The sequence below is a fragment of the Colletes latitarsis genome, unplaced genomic scaffold (genome assembly GCF_051014445.1).
Source record: "Colletes latitarsis isolate SP2378_abdomen unplaced genomic scaffold, iyColLati1 scaffold0013, whole genome shotgun sequence".
NCBI classification, from domain to species: domain Eukaryota; kingdom Metazoa; phylum Arthropoda; class Insecta; order Hymenoptera; family Colletidae; genus Colletes; species Colletes latitarsis.
The window spans coordinates 129901-146574 of NW_027488368.1; the positions used below are offsets into that span (position 1 = coordinate 129901).

The 16674-nt window shown below is 46.2% G+C and overlaps 1 protein-coding gene across 1 annotated transcript; it reads right to left on the minus strand.

Moving 5' to 3' along the window:
- Positions 1 to 6668: 6668 nt before the first annotated feature.
- LOC143350657 (uncharacterized) lies at positions 6669 to 8480 on the minus strand. Its single transcript, XM_076782677.1, has one exon. It carries the CDS (start codon positions 8478 to 8480, stop codon positions 6669 to 6671), a length of 1812 nt encoding a protein of 603 aa, XP_076638792.1.
- Between the last annotated feature and the right edge of the window lie 8194 nt (positions 8481 to 16674).

Genomic DNA, 16674 nt, shown 5'->3' on the forward strand with positions numbered 1-16674 from the left:
GGCGCAGGATCTGGCCAACAAGTACGAGAAATATGCGAAAGTATGAGCCTGATGAGAGCAAATCCCAGACCTAACCTAGACCTAACATGCGTTATCTTCTAAAATATTGACCGAAACCAGGTTTAATGGAGAGTTTCAGTGTGGTACCACATTACTACGTGATCCAAGCCAAAAGAAGCCCAGGATCTGGCCAACAAGTATGCGGAAAATGTGAATGTATGAGCCTGATGAGAGCAAATCCCTGACCTAACATAGACCTAACATGCGTTATCCTCTAAAATATTGGTCGAAACCAGGCTTAATGGAGAGTTTCAGTGTGGTACCACATTACTACGTGGTCCAAGCCAAAAAAAGCCCAGGATCTGGCCAACAAGTATGAGAAATATGCGAAAGTATGAGCCTGATGAGAGCAAATCCCAGACCTAACCTAGACCTAACATGCGTTATCTTCTAAAATATTGACCGAGACCAGGTTTAGTCGACTGTTTCAGTGTCATACCACATTACTACGTGATCCAAACCAGAAAAAGGCCAGGATCTGGCCATCATGTATGTTAAAAAGCTGATGCTTTTAACGACGAAGTCCGGATAGAGGGATCGGATTTTTATTGTGGGAAGTGAGTTGGGAATTTAAGATTTTCTTTTTCAAAAAACTGTTTATTATAAAAATAAAAATAAAAATAAAATAAACAATTAGAAACAACGAAAATTCTTATTAAATTGTTTTCCACGATTTCTTGGTCGGAACCGGCACGTTGAGGTAGGCCAAGATTCTGTGAACAGAAAAACACGGCAATGTGTTAGACACGTAAACACGTTACACGTATATTCGCCGCGTGTGTGTCCTCACGCTCCTGGCTTCGATATTCGAATGTATAGGAGCGGAGAATTTCGCTCGCTCGTAATATACGAGCTCGCAAGTGGACTGTATTTAATATCTGGCGTGAAAAGAATTAAATTTCCTTTTGACGCCGAACTGAGTCGATTGTCTAGTGGACGGGGATGCAAGTGGAGGTTGTAAGGCTCCAAATGCACTGATCCCGTGAGTATGCCCACGGAGTCTGTGCGTCGAGTCGCACTGCAGTACAACGGCACGACCGTCGATCTGCGGCTTCTCTTTAACGTTCCAACAGATGACTTGTTGGTCGAGAATTGTACTGCGAAGCCCGACAGCACGTGGTTCACTGCACGAATGCACCACTCGATGTGATTCGTGACAGTATTTGAACTACGTGGGGGCCTGACCCGCGACTCCTTGACCTCTCCGCACAGGTGCTCCTCTAAGCGTTACACCGGCGGGGTCTGTAGAGGGAAGGAATCGAAGACCGAAAGTCAAGCGTCCGAAGTGGACGCTGACCTGACTCCAGTGAGCCCACCTCGAGGTTCACCACGTAGGTGCCTCCCTTCGGTGTCTCCTAAGCCGAACGACAATCACAGAGAAGTTTGAACGGTATTCGCCCACTTCTCTGTGTTTCAAACGTTTATACGCTTGAAACGACAAAATAATACTGCACGAGGGGGGTCGAGCACCTTATTGGTGTATTCTCGAGCCCTCCAAATTAGACAGAAAATAGAAATTGAGCTTGTTTGGGACTTTCCCGAACGAAACTCCTGAATGCTTTTATTCGAGTCGAGAGTCGACTCGTTTGATAAGCAAAGACTAAAATTAATGAGTGCTAGTTTGAGTTTTAATGAATTCTCAGCTGTGCGAGGTCAATCAGAGGACCCGCACCAGACTGAACATCGACTCGTTGCACCCTTTATTCAGTAATTGTCTGCTAGCTTTATCTCGAGAATTTCACTCTCGAGATTCGCTCGAAATCTGTTCGGACACGATCGGGAGCCGATGTGCCTTCTTCAGAAGTCGTTGTGAGACTGTACGGATTGACAGCCGAAGACGTCGCCGTGGTACTCTAATTAATCGTTCCGCGGCGCTGTCTAAATTTTTCGGCAGTCTATCTTTGTCTAATTATTTGCGCGCTACTCTCTCACGATACTGACGTCATCAACACCGTTGGCACACTCGAATCGAAGGTAATGAGCCGTTACCGATGGCAGAAAAACTAGCAATACACGCGTTTTTCTATCACTGTTTGCTGTACAAATCCTATTAGAGATAATCTCCTTCGAATTGTACGTTAACAGGATTAACGGTAATCGCGGCCGAGGACAATCGCTCGGCATTATACAATCTTTAAACATACCGCCCCCCTTGCACGGCCCGTGCAATAAATAAGGGAGCGATTTTACCGTAAGGCCGCGACACGAGTGAGAGTAGGCGTATAGACAGTAAGGAAAATATGTAAATTACTTACATTTTTTGGAGGGTCCGGCGGAGTTCTTTCCCTGCAGCATCTGCAGGGAAGCTAGTATAGCCTGAATGGCAGCCTTCGGCAAGGCGTCGTCGTTAGGCGGTCCCCGCCTAGTGTTGCCAGGCCGTTTCCTCCGTCTTTCCTTTCTTGTCTCCGTTTTCCCTTTTTTCCACATTGGTTGTTCCGGTTGGTTTTCCGGTGCCTTAGCCTTCCGCTTACGGGCTCCCTTCTTGGTCGGCGGGACCGCCGGTAAAGCGGGTGGCTGTTGTGCGGTGGCGTGTTGGTTGGCCTCCACTTTGGGGGGTGCATCCTCGCGGAAGAGGCACGATCTCAACTCTCCGTCCTTGGCCCATTTCAGCACGTAGCGCCCACCCGGAACTGGGCATTTATATCGGCGCGTCGTATACGGAATATGCGCCGGAACCGATATCGTTTGGCGTCCCACCGGGAATATCAGCGCGGGGGTCACTCCCTCGCTGGTTGAGGGTTTCGGTGGTTCCTCCACCCCCTCTTGTTTTTCCGAGGGAGCCTCGGCCAAACCTCCCAACTGCAGTATCCGTTCAAACGCGATATCAAAGCCGGGTGACGAAATCGCGGTTCCGGTGAGGCTGGTACGCTGTTAGCGGAACTATTTGCTGACTCGCTCGCCATGGTAGCTAATTAATAACTGATCCTATTTGGCGAGAAATCGTTCAAATTTTGATTCAGGGCGTTCGCGTATGCGAAGTGCCCCCTTCCCTTAGCGCTAACGAGATTGGAGGATATTACCCCCTACTCTTCGATTTCGCACAGGAGACAAGTGGCCGGTGAGAATCAACCGTTCTCACCTTCCAAAATCCTTGCCTTTTCGAACTCGAACGGTTTTGTTTAGATCACCTGCTCGGCTTCGGGAACCGTCGCCGAAGGTGACTCAAACAAAGACTCAGCCACAGGCAGCGTACACAATCGCGTAATTGGTCGCGTATATGTGGATTTGGCTGTGCGTACTTTAACTACACGTACATGCCCATCCTTTCCCGGAAATACTTCCTCTATTCTTCCCATTTCCCACTGATTCGGGGGGAGGAGAGGATTCTGCACTAAAACAAGATCATTCTTTTTTAGGCGTGTATTTTCCGTCTGCCATTTGTAGCGGTTCTGGAGGTGCATGAGATAATCTCTTGTCCAGTGCCTCCAGAGCTGCTCGTGGAATTTTTGCATAGTTCTCCATCTTGTCAGATGCGAAATATTAACATTTTCCACGGATTCCATTGGGGGTGCCATCATGGGCCCTCCAATTAGGAAGTGTGCCGGTGTGAGCGGCGCATAATCATCAGGGCTATCACTCAGAGCGGCAATCGGTCGCGAGTTTAAACTGGCTTCGATTTTACAGAGTAACGTCTGTAATTCCTCGCTCGTGGGAGTGAATTCTCCTATGATGCGCTTTAAATGATGCTTCACAGATTTGACTCCGGCTTCCTGCATCCCACCGAAATGGGGGGCACTGGGTGGGTTAAACTGCCACCGAATGCCCTTTTCGCCGCATTGGTTTTGCATTTCCGGCGTTTTACACACCTTATTGAAATGTTTTCTCAATTCACGATCTGCACCGACGAAGTTTGTCCCATTGTCACTGCGTATGCAAGACGGGATTCCTCGTCGGGCCATGAACCGATCCAATGCAGCCAAAAATGCACTCGTCGTGTAATCATGGACGAGTTCAATATGTATGGCCCTTGTAGCGAAGCAGACGAAAACTGCGATATACGCTTTATGAGCTGTTTTTCCTCGGCCCGCGGAGTCGCGGACTTTATACGGTCCCGCATAATCGACTCCGCAGTTTAAAAAAGCCCTTGCTGCACGGCTACGTTCTGGGGTCAAATCCTGCATGATTTGCGTGGAGGTTTGTGCCCTCCATCTTACGCATTTCATACATTGATGGATGACCTTGCGAGCCGTGGTTCGGCAACCGAGGATCCAAAATTGTTGCTTTACCATGGATATCGTCAGCTGCAAGCCCCCGTGCAACGTATTTACGTGGCACTGCCGAATTATCATGGTAGACACATGGTGTTTTGGCAGAATTATGGGGTGCTTCGCTTCCCATGCCAGCGTCGCATTCTCCAGTCGTCCACCGACCCTCAAAACGTCATTCGTGTCGAGGAAAGGGTTCAGACTTTTTAACGGAGATTTTGCGGGAATTTCCCTGTGCTTTTTTAAACACTGGTACTCGCCCGCAAAATGCGTTCGCTGGATGTAGCGGACGATTCTTTCCTTGGCCAGCTTCAATTCTGATGCTTCGACAACGTTGGCATCGAACGACCTTCGCTCACCTTGCATCGGTCTACGTAATCGGAGACAATATGCAGTCACGCGAAGTAGCTTACTCCAGGTTGAGAATCGGAATACAAATTCCCATTCCTTGTCTGGAGTTGCAACGTGGGCGTGCGGAATGCGCTTGCCCTCGGTCGTATCGATGGAATCAGGCGTTTTCGGCCAATTTTCCTCTCGTTGTCTTAACCATGCTGGACCAGAAATCCACAGCTTCGATTGAATGAGCTCCTCCGCTTCGACACCGCGCGAATTCAAATCCGCGGGATTGAAGCGGGTGGGAACATGTCTCCATTCAGCTTTCGGAAGCATGGTCTGGATTTTCGCGACTCGGTTGGCTATCACAACCTTCCAAGTCGAAGCATGTTTTTTCAACCAAGCTAGTGCAATGGTGGAATCTGACCAACAGATTATACGGTCAATTTTTATGGACAATGACCGTTCCACGTGCACTGCGAGCTCGGTAAGCAGTACGGCTCCGTTCAATTCGAGAATCGGAATTGACTGCGTTTTAATCGGAGCCACCCTCGTTTTTGCCATGATCAAGGTTGTGAAAATTTCCTCGGTCATGGTCGTCACGCGTAAATACGTGACGGCCGAGTACGCTCCGAGTGAAGCATCGCAGAATCCGTGTAATTCCACCGAAACTGCATCTGCTCCGTAACGGATCCATCTGGGAAATTTTACTTTTTCCAAACTGCTCCAATCCTCGCAAAACGTGTTCCACGTTTTTAGCGTATTCGCGGAGACATGATCGTCCCACTGGATTTTTTCCAGCCATTGGGACTGCATCAAAATCTTCGCGCGAATTACGACTGGTGATAACCAGCCGAGCGGATCGTATAGTTTGGCTATTTCAGAAAACAAAGTTCGCTTTGTAATCGGGCCTGCAGCCGGTTGGAACCGTTGCAGGTTGAAATAGAAATAATCTCCCGATGGTATCCATCGCAATCCAAGCACCTTGAGTTCGGAATCATCGAACAAGGTGAGGTCGACAGCGTGGGAGTGAGAGCTTTGTGGGATGTTTCGTAGTAATTTCTGCGAGTTACCAGCCCACTTTCTCAATTTAAACCCGCCGCCCTGTAAGAGTTCGCAAACTTGAATACGAATTTTTTCCAACAAGGACGTGTCGGGTGCCCCCATAAATACGTCATCAACGTATATATCTTTCTCGAGTATCGGAGCGGCGAGAGGAAATCTGTCACCGTCCCGTTTTTTCAACTCGAGCAGAGTACGCATCGATAAATACGGTGCACACGCCGTTCCGTACGTAACGGTGTTCAACTCGAATGCTTTAAGCACTTCGGTTTCGGGTGTGCGCCATAAGATGCACTGAAAACGACGATCCTGCGGGGCGACGAGAATTTGCCGAAACATTTTCTCGATATCGGCCACCAGCACGTATTCGTACAGCCTCCATCTCGTCAAAACAGACGTGATGTCGTTCTGCAGTTTCGGACCTACGTGTAGGATGTCGTTCAGGGATTGTCCGCCCACCGTACGGCTGGTCGCGTTAAACACGACTCGCAGTTTGGTGGTTGCACTCTCCGTTCGGATAACCGCTCGATGCGGAATGTAGAGTCTGGATTTTTCAGAGGGCTCTATACGAGTCATGTGTTCCAACGACTCATACTCCGCGAGAAATTCTTCATATTCTCGTGCGAGGGTCTGATCCTTGTCCAATTTCCTTCTCATCCTGGTCAGCGCGGAGAGAGCGATATGGAGTGAATCTCCCAGCGCTTCTTCCGGTTTCGGATGGTTAAACGGCAATCGGACAATAAACCGTCCCGTTGCATCCCGTGCAACAGTCTTTTGGAAATGAGTTTCACACTCTTCCTCAGCTTTTGTAAGCACTGAGGTCGAGGGAATTTCTTCAATTTCCCAGAACCGTCGAATCGCGTAATCCAGCGATTCAAGTACGTTGCAATGCAACGTTCGCACGTGACACCGGGCCTTGCTTGCTGCATTTATTGGTCCGGATAATATCCAGCCGAATGCAGTTTCTTGTGCAATTGGCCCTTCGGGCGCTATTCGTCGGAATCCCGATCAAATAACTTGGGCGTACAGATCCGCGCCGATCAAAACTTCAATGTTTTGTCCGGACGCGGGTTCGGGGTCTGCGAGCATAAGGTTTCGTAACGCGTCGTCATTGAACACGTTTACACACGGCGAGGCATAGTTCGTGATTTTTGACACGACGTATGCTCTGGCCGAAACCATCGGGGTAACCCCGTTAGCCGCTCCCAGATTTAACCCTACACTGTACTTAATTTGTTGGGTTCGACCACCCCCCAAGCCCGATACCGTGGCTGAGGTTTTCCTCCTCGGGAGGTTGAGGTCATTCCTCAATCTCGCCGAGATGAAGAATGTCTCGGACCCTTGATCCAACAGCGCGCGAGTTAAACGCGACGCGCCGTTTTCTCCGTACACTCGTACGATCGCGGTAGCTAACAGCACCGGCCTCGGTACGTCTGTACTCGCAGTACAGTGTGACGTAGTAGCCCGTGACGTCGTTGCTTGCGTCGTCGAGGTATCGGCGGCTCTCGCCTTAGCCGTACGGCGCGGTGGAGGGGCGTTATCCCGCCGCTCCTCACGCTTGCCGTTCGAAAATTTCGTTTTCGGCTTTTGGCTAGGAGCCTCTCTTTCGTATTGCTCGAAATGCAACAGGGCATGATGCCTGCCACTGCATCTCGAACAAACGTGTTGGCTCCGGCAACCCTTTGCGTCATGATCTAGGGCCAGACAGATTATACACCCTTGTCTGTCCCTTATGAGCTGGTATCGCACTCTTGTGGAAAAACTCTTAAATGCACCGCATTCGGTCAGTGCATGCGTTTGTCCGCAAATTATGCACTTCCGCTGCGCAGGGGGGGCGCTCACGACGGCGTTATGACTCCGTACTCGTGGCTTATGTTCCTTTTTTGAGGCAGTTTTGCGGTTATGTTCGTCAATGACGGTCATAGCGCGTGCTTCCTGGTCGAGGAATCTCAGGATCTCCTCAATCAACGGATATTCCGTTGACATCTTGAGGGATCGTTCCCATTCCCCTTGCAACGTAGCGTCAAATTGACTTGCTACGACGTGTGTTAGCAGCCAGCTAAGCTGCTCTTCCACAGTTCCTTTTTTAGCAAGTATAGCGAGTGCTTGCCGAAAGCCGATGGTGACCTGCTGGACACTCGCCAGGTCGCCTTTTCGGATTTTTGATAGTCTCAGTATCTGATCAAGAATCTTGATCAGCACCAAGCGTGGGAGCCCGAATTCTGTTTTCAGGGTCGTCCACGCCACTGAGAAATTTTTATCCGTTATCGCAAGCGATGCGATAGCGGCTGCGGCTCTCCCGGTTATACAGGTGTTCAGGTATTGTAACCTCTGTACATCCGTTAAAGTGGGGTTGTTGATTACTCCGGCGGTAAATAGATCTTCGAAATGTTCCCATTTCGAAGAATCCCCGTCGAATTTCTCCAACCTCATCTTCGGGAGTTCGATCGGTATTGATTGCTGGATTTCCGGCATTACTGATCTTGGACCAGTCGTGATACGGGTTATTTCCGTAGACACATAAGCCTGAAAATCCAAAAACTCGTTTTCAGTTTCCCCCATAAAATCCCGTTGGAACAGCTCGTAAGAGTGTCGTTCCCCAGGAGGGAGAAGCCTACACACGACCTTATACTGATCGTTCATCTGTTGCCACAGACTGTTTACATAATTGAGCCTTTCCTCCAGAATTTTTTCTGTGTACTTAGCTCGACCCATCATTTTAAGGTTGATGGATGCCCTGTTTATCCGTTCCATCCCTCTGGTCAAATCCTCGAGGTGTGCCTCAAGGTCAGACCACTTGGGATCTTTAGTAACGGACATGGCTGTTGAAGGTTAAACACTTCGAAACAACCGTACACGGGAGAAACTCTCGTGTATTATGTCCAACACTTCCCTTTACCGATTACCTCAGTATCCGGCTCGAAGGACCTTATGTTAAAAAGCTGATGCTTTTAACGACGAAGTCCGGATAGAGGGATCGGATTTTTATTGTGGGAAGTGAGTTGGGAATTTAAGATTTTCTTTTTCAAAAAACTGTTTATTATAAAAATAAAAATAAAAATAAAATAAACAATTAGAAACAATGAAAATTCTTATTAAATTGTTTTCCACGATTTCTTGGTCGGAACCGGCACGTTGAGGTAGGCCAAGATTCTGTGAACAGAAAAACACGGCAATGTGTTAGACACGTAAACACGTTACACGTATATTCGCCGCGTGTGTGTCCTCACGCTCCTGGCTTCGATATTCGAATGTATAGGAGCGGAGAATTTCGCTCGCTCGTAATATACGAGCTCGCAAGTGGACTGTATTTAATATCTGGCGTGAAAAGAATTAAATTTCCTTTTGACGCCGAACTGAGTCGATTGTCTAGTGGACGGGGATGCAAGTGGAGGTTGTAAGGCTCCAAATGCACTGATCCCGTGAGTATGCCCACGGAGTCTGTGCGTCGAGTCGCACTGCAGTACAACGGCACGACCGTCGATCTGCGGCTTCTCTTTAACGTTCCAACAGATGACTTGTTGGTCGAGAATTGTACTGCGAAGCCCGACAGCACGTGGTTCACTGCACGAATGCACCACTCGATGTGATTCGTGACAGTATTTGAACTACGTGGGGGCCTGACCCGCGACTCCTTGACCTCTCCGCACAGGTGCTCCTCTAAGCGTTACACCGGCGGGGTCTGTAGAGGGAAGGAATCGAAGACCGAAAGTCAAGCGTCCGAAGTGGACGCTGACCTGACTCCAGTGAGCCCACCTCGAGGTTCACCACGTAGGTGCCTCCCTTCGGTGTCTCCTAAGCCGAACGACAATCACAGAGAAGTTTGAACGGTATTCGCCCACTTCTCTGTGTTTCAAACGTTTATACGCTTGAAACGACAAAATAATACTGCACGAGGGGGGTCGAGCACCTTATTGGTGTATTCTCGAGCCCTCCAAATTAGACAGAAAATAGAAATTGAGCTTGTTTGGGACTTTCCCGAACGAAACTCCTGAATGCTTTTATTCGAGTCGAGAGTCGACTCGTTTGATAAGCAAAGACTAAAATTAATGAGTGCTAGTTTGAGTTTTAATGAATTCTCAGCTGTGCGAGGTCAATCAGAGGACCCGCACCAGACTGAACATCGACTCGTTGCACCCTTTATTCAGTAATTGTCTGCTAGCTTTATCTCGAGAATTTCACTCTCGAGATTCGCTCGAAATCTGTTCGGACACGATCGGGAGCCGATGTGCCTTCTTCAGAAGTCGTAGTGAGACTGTACGGATTGACAGCCGAAGACGTCGCCGTGGTACTCTAATTAATCGTTCCGCGGCGCTGTCTAAATTTTTCGGCAGTCTATCTTTGTCTAATTATTTGCGCGCTACTCTCTCACGATACTGACGTCATCAACACCGTTGGCACACTCGAATCGAAGGTAATGAGCCGTTACCGATGGCAGAAAAACTAGCAATACACGCGTTTTTCTATCACTGTTTGCTGTACAAATCCTATTAGAGATAATCTCCTTCGAATTGTACGTTAACAGGATTAACGGTAATCGCGGCCGAGGACAATCGCTCGGCATTATACAATCTTTAAACAATGTATGAGAAATATGCGAAAGTATGAGCCTGATGAGTGCAAATCCCAGACCTAACGTAGACCTAACATGCGTTATCCTCTAAAATATCGATCGAAACCAGGTTTAATCGACTGTTTCAGTGTGGTACCACATTACTGTGTGATCCAAACCAGTGAAAGCCCAGGATCTGGACAACAAGAATGAGAAATATGCGAAAGTATGAGCCTGATGAGTGCTAATCCCAGACCTAACCTAGACCTAACATGCGTTATCCTCTAAAACATTGACCGAGACCAGGTTTAGTCGACTGTTTCGGTGTGGTACCACATTACTACGTGATCTAAACCAGAAAAAGCCCAGGATCTGGCCAACAAGTATGCGGAAAATGTGAATGTATGAGCCTGATGAGTGCAAAACCCAGACCTAACATAGACTTAACATGCGTTATCCTATAAAATATTGATCGAAACCAGGTTTAATGGTCTGTTTCAGCGTGGTACCACATTACTACGTGATCCAAACCAGAAAAAGCGCAGGATCTGGCCATCGAGTATGAGAAATATGCGAATGTATGAGCCTGAATAGAGCAAATCCCAGACCTTACCTAGACCTAACATGTGTTATCGTCTAAAATATTGACCCAGACTAGGTTTAAATTACTGTTTCCGTGTGGTACCACATTACCACGTGTTCCAAACCAGAAAAAGCCCTGAATCTGGCCATCAAGTATGAGAAATATGGGAAAGTATGAGCCTGATGAGTGCAAATCCCAGAACTAACCTAGACCTAACATGTGTTATCGTCTAAAATATTGATCGAGACCAGGTTTAATTTGACTGTTTCAGTGTGGTACCACATAACTACGTGATCCAAACCATTGAAAGCCCAGGATCTGGCCAACATGAATGAGAAATATGCGAAAGTATCAGCATAATGAGAGCAAATCCCAGACCTAACCTAGACCTAACATGCGCTATCCTCTAAAATATTGATCGTGACCGGCTTTAGTCGACTGTTTCAGTGTGGTACCACATTACTACGTGATCCAAACCAGAAAAAGCTCAGGATCTGGTCATCAAGTATGAGAAATATGCGAATGTATGAGCCTGATGAGTGCAAATCCCAGACCTAACCTAGACCTAACGTGAGTTATCCTTTGAAATGTTGACCCAGACTAGGTTTAATGGACTGTTTCAGTGTGGTACCACATTACCACGTGATCCAAACCAGAAAAAACCCTGGATCTGTTCAACAGATATGTGAAGAATGCGAAAGTATGAGCCTGATGAGTGCAAATCCCAGACCTAACATAGACCTAACATGCGTTATCCTCTAAAATATTGACCGAGACCAGGTTTAATGGAGAGTTTCAGTGTGGTACCACATTACTACGTGATCCAAGCCAAAAGAAGCCCGGGATCTGGCCAACAAGTATGAGAAATATGCGAAAGTATGAGCCTGTTGAGTGCAAATCCCAGACCTAACCTAGACCTAACATGCGTTATCCTCTAAAATATTGACCGAGACCAGGTTTAGTCGACTGTTTCAGTGTGGTACCACATTACTGCGTCATCCAAACCAGAAAAATGCCAGGATCTGGCCATAAAGTATGAGAAATATGCGAAAGTATGAGCCTGATGAGAGCAAATCCCAGACCTAACATAGACCTAACATGCGTTATCCTATAAAATATTGATCGAAACCAGGTTTAATGGTCTGTTTCAGCGTGGTACCGCCTTACTACGTGATCGAAACCAAAAAAGGCCCAGAATCTGGCCATCAAGTATGAGAAATATGTGAAAGTATGAGCCTGATGAGTGCAAATCCCAGACCTAACCTAGACCTAACATGTGTTATCCTCTAAAATATTGATCGTGACCAGGTTTAATCGACTGTTTCAGTGTGGTTCCACATTACTGTGTGATCCAAACCAGTGAAAGCCCAGGATCTGGACAACAAGAATGAGAAATATGCGAAAGTATGAGCATGATGATAGCAAATCCCAGACCTAACCTAGACCTAACATGTGTTATTCTCTAAAATATTGATAGAAACCAGGCATAATTGTCTGTTTCAGTGTGCTACCACATTACCACGTGATGCAAACCAGAAAAAACCCACGAACTGTTCACCATGTATGTGAAGAATGCGAACGTGTGAGCCTGATGAGGGCAAATCCCAGACCTAACATAGACCTAACATGCGTTATCCTCTAAAATATTGACCGAGACCAGGTTTAATGGTCTGTTTCAGCGTGGTACTACATTACCACGCGACCCAAACCAGAAAAAGCCCTGAATCTGTTCAACAGATATGTGAAGAATGCGAAAGTGTGAGCCTGATGAGGGCAAATCCCGGACCTAACATAGACCTAACATGCGTTATCCTCTAAAATATTGACCGAGACCAGGTTTAATGGAGAGTTTCAGTGTGGTACCACATTACTACGTGATCCAAGCCAAAAGAAGCCCAGGATCTGGCCAACAAGTATGAGAAATATGCGAAAGTATGAGCCTGTTGAGTGCAAATCCCAGACCTAACCTAGACCTAACATTGCGTTATCCTCTAAAATATTGACCGAGACCAGGTTTAGTCGACTGTTTCAGTGTGGTACCACATTACTGCGTCATCCAAACCAGAAAAATGCCAGGATCTGGCCATAAAGTATGAGAAATATGCGAAAGTATGAGCCTGATGAGAGCAAATCCCAGACCTAACATAGACCTAACATGCGTTATCCTATAAAATATTGATCGAAACCAGGTTTAATGGTCTGTTTCAGCGTGGTACCGCCTTACTACGTGATCGAAACCAAGAAAGGCCCAGAATCTGGCCATCAAGTATGAGAAATATGTGAAAGTATGAGCCTGATGAGTGCAAATCCCAGACCTAACCTAGACCTAACATGTGTTATCCTCTAAAATATTGATCGTGACCAGGTTTAATCGACTGTTTCAGTGTGGTTCCACATTACTGTGTGATCCAAACCAGTGAAAGCCCAGGATCTGGACAACAAGAATGAGAAATATGCGAAAGTATGAGCATGATGATAGCAAATCCCAGACCTAACCTAGACCTAACATGTGTTATTCTCTAAAATATTGATAGACACCAGGCATAATTGTCTGTTTCAGTGTGCTACCACATTACCACGTGATGCAAACCAGAAAAAACCCACGAACTGTTCACCAGGTATGTGAAGAATGCGAACGTGTGAGCCTGATGAGGGCAAATCTCAGACCTAACATAGACCTAACTTGCGTTATCCTCTAAAATATTGACCGAGACCAGGTTTAATGGTCTGTTTCAGAGTGGTACTACATTACCACGCGACCCAAACCAGAAAAAGCCCTGAATCTGTTCAACAGATATGTGAAGAATGCGAAAGTGTGAGCCTGATGAGGGCAAATCCCGGACCTAACATAGACCTAACATGCGTTATCCTCTGAAATATTGATCGAAACCAGGTTTAATGGTCTGTTTCAGTGTGGTACCACATTACTACGTGATCCAAACCAGAAAAAGCACAGGATCTGGCCATCGAGTATGAGAAATATGCGAATGTATGAGCCTGAATAGAGCAAATCCCAGACCTTACCTAGACCTAACATGTGTTATCGTCTAAAATATTGACCCAGACTAGGTTTAATTTACTGTTTCCGTGTGGTACCACATTACCACGTGTTCCAAACCAGAAAAAGCCCTGAATCTGGCCATCAAGTATGAGAAATATGCGAAAGTATGAGCCTGATGAGTGGAAATCCCAGACCTAACATAGACCTAACATGTGTTATCGTCTAAAATATTGATCGAGACCAGGTTTAATTTGACTGTTTCAGTGTGGTACCACATATCTACGTGATCCAAACCAGTGAAAGCCCAGGATCTGGCCAACAAGAATGAGAAATATGCGAAAGTATGAGCCTGATGAGTGCAAATCCCAGACCTAACCTAGACCTAACATACGTTATCCTCGAAAATATTGACCGAGACCAGGTTTAATGGACAGTTTCAGTGTGGTACCACATTACTACGTGATCCAAGCCAAAAAAAGCCCAGAATCTGGCCAACAAGTATGAGAAATATGCGAAAGTATGAGCCCGATGAGTGCAAATCCCAGACCTAGCCTAGACCTAACATGCGTTATCCTCTAAAATATTGACCGAGACCAGCTTTAGTCGATTGTTTCAGTGTGGTACCACATTACTACGTGATCCAAACCAGAAAAAGCTCAGGATCTGGCCATCAAGTATGAGAAATATGCGAATGTATGAGCCTGATGAGTGCAAATCGCAGACCTAACCTAGACCTAACATGAGTTATCCTTTGAAATGTTGACCCAAACTAGGTTTAATGGACTGTTTCAGTGTGGTACCACATTACCACGTGATCCAAACCAGAAAAAACCCTGGATCTGTTCAACAGATATGTGAAGAATGCGAAAGTATGAGCCTGATGAGTGCAAATCGCAGACCTAACCTAGACCTATCATGTGTTATCCTCTAAAATATTGATCGAAACCAGGTTTAATGGACTGTTTCAGTGTGATACCACATTACTGCGTCATCCAAACCAGAAAAATGCCAGGATCTGGCCATAAAGTATGAGAAATATGCGAAAGTATGAGCCTGATGAGAGCAAATCCCAGACCTAACATAGACCTAACATGCGTTATCCTATAAAATATTGATCGAAACCAGGTTTAATGGTCTGTTTCAGCGTGGTACCGCCTTACTACGTGATCGAAGCCAAAAAAGGCCCAGAATCTGGCCATCAAGTATGAGAAATATGTGAAAGTATGAGCCTGATGAGTGCAAATCCCAGACCTAACCTAGACCTAACATGTGTTATCCTCTAAAATATTGATCGTGACCAGGTTTAATCGACTGTTTCAGTGTGGTTCCACATTACTGTGTGATCCAAACCAGTGAAAGCCCAGGATCTGGACAACAAGAATGAGAAATATGCGAAAGTATGAGCATGATGATAGCAAATCCCAGACCTAACCTAGACCTAACATGTGTTATTCTCTAAAATATTGATAGAAACCAGGCATAATTGTCTGTTTCAGTGTGCTACCACATTACCACGTGATGCAAACCAGAAAAAACCCACGAACTGTTCACCAGGTATGTGAAGAATGCGAACGTGTGAGCCTGATGAGGGCAAATCCCAGACCTAACATAGACCTAACTTGCGTTATCCTCTAAAATATTGACCGAGACCAGGTTTAATGGTCTGTTTCAGCGTGGTACTACATTACCACGCGACCCAAACCAGAAAAAGCCCTGAATCTGTTCAACAGATATGTGAAGAATGCGAAAGTGTGAGCCTGATGAGGGCAAATCCCGGACCTAACATAGACCTAACATGCGTTATCCTCTGAAATATTGATCGAAACCAGGTTTAATGGTCTGTTTCAGCGTGGTACCGCCTTACTACGTGATCGAAACCAAAAAAGGCCCAGAATCTGGCCATCAAGTATGAGAAATATGTGAAAGTATGAGCCTGATGAGTGCAAATCCCAGACCTAACCTAGACCTAACATGTGTTATCCTCTAAAATATTGATCGTGACCAGGTTTAATCGACTGTTTCAGTGTGGTTCCACATTACTGTGTGATCCAAACCAGTGAAAGCCCAGGATCTGGACAACAAGAATGAGAAATATGCGAATGTATGAGCATGATGATAGCAAATCCCAGACCTAACCTAGACCTAACATGTGTTATTCTCTAAAATATTGATAGAAACCAGGCATAATTGTCTGTTTCAGTGTGCTACCACATTACCACGTGATGCAAACCAGAAAAAACCCACGAACTGTTCACCAGGTATGTGAAGAATGCGAACGTGTGAGCCTGATGAGGGCAAATCCCAGACCTAACATAGACCTAACTTGCGTTATCCTCTAAAATATTGACCGAGACCAGGTTTAATGGTCTGTTTCAGAGTGGTACTACATTACCACGCGACCCAAACCAGAAAAAGCCCTGAATCTGTTCAACAGATATGTGAAGAATGCGAAAGTGTGAGCCTGATGAGGGCAAATCCCGGACCTAACATAGACCTAACATGCGTTATCCTCTGAAATATTGATCGAAACCAGGTTTAATGGTCTGTTTCAGTGTGGTACCACATTACTACGTGATCCAAACCAGAAAAAGCACAGGATCTGGCCATCGAGTATGAGAAATATGCGAATGTATGAGCCTGAATAGAGCAAATCCCAGACCTTACCTAGACCTAACATGTGTTATCGTCTAAAATATTGACCCAGACTAGGTTTAATTTACTGTTTCCGTGTGGTACCACATTACCACGTGTTCCAAACCAGAAAAAGCCCTGAATCTGGCCATCAAGTATGAGAAATATGCGAAAGTATGAGCCTGATGAGTGGAAATCCCAGACCTAACATAGACCTAACATGTGTTATCGTCTAAAATATTGATCG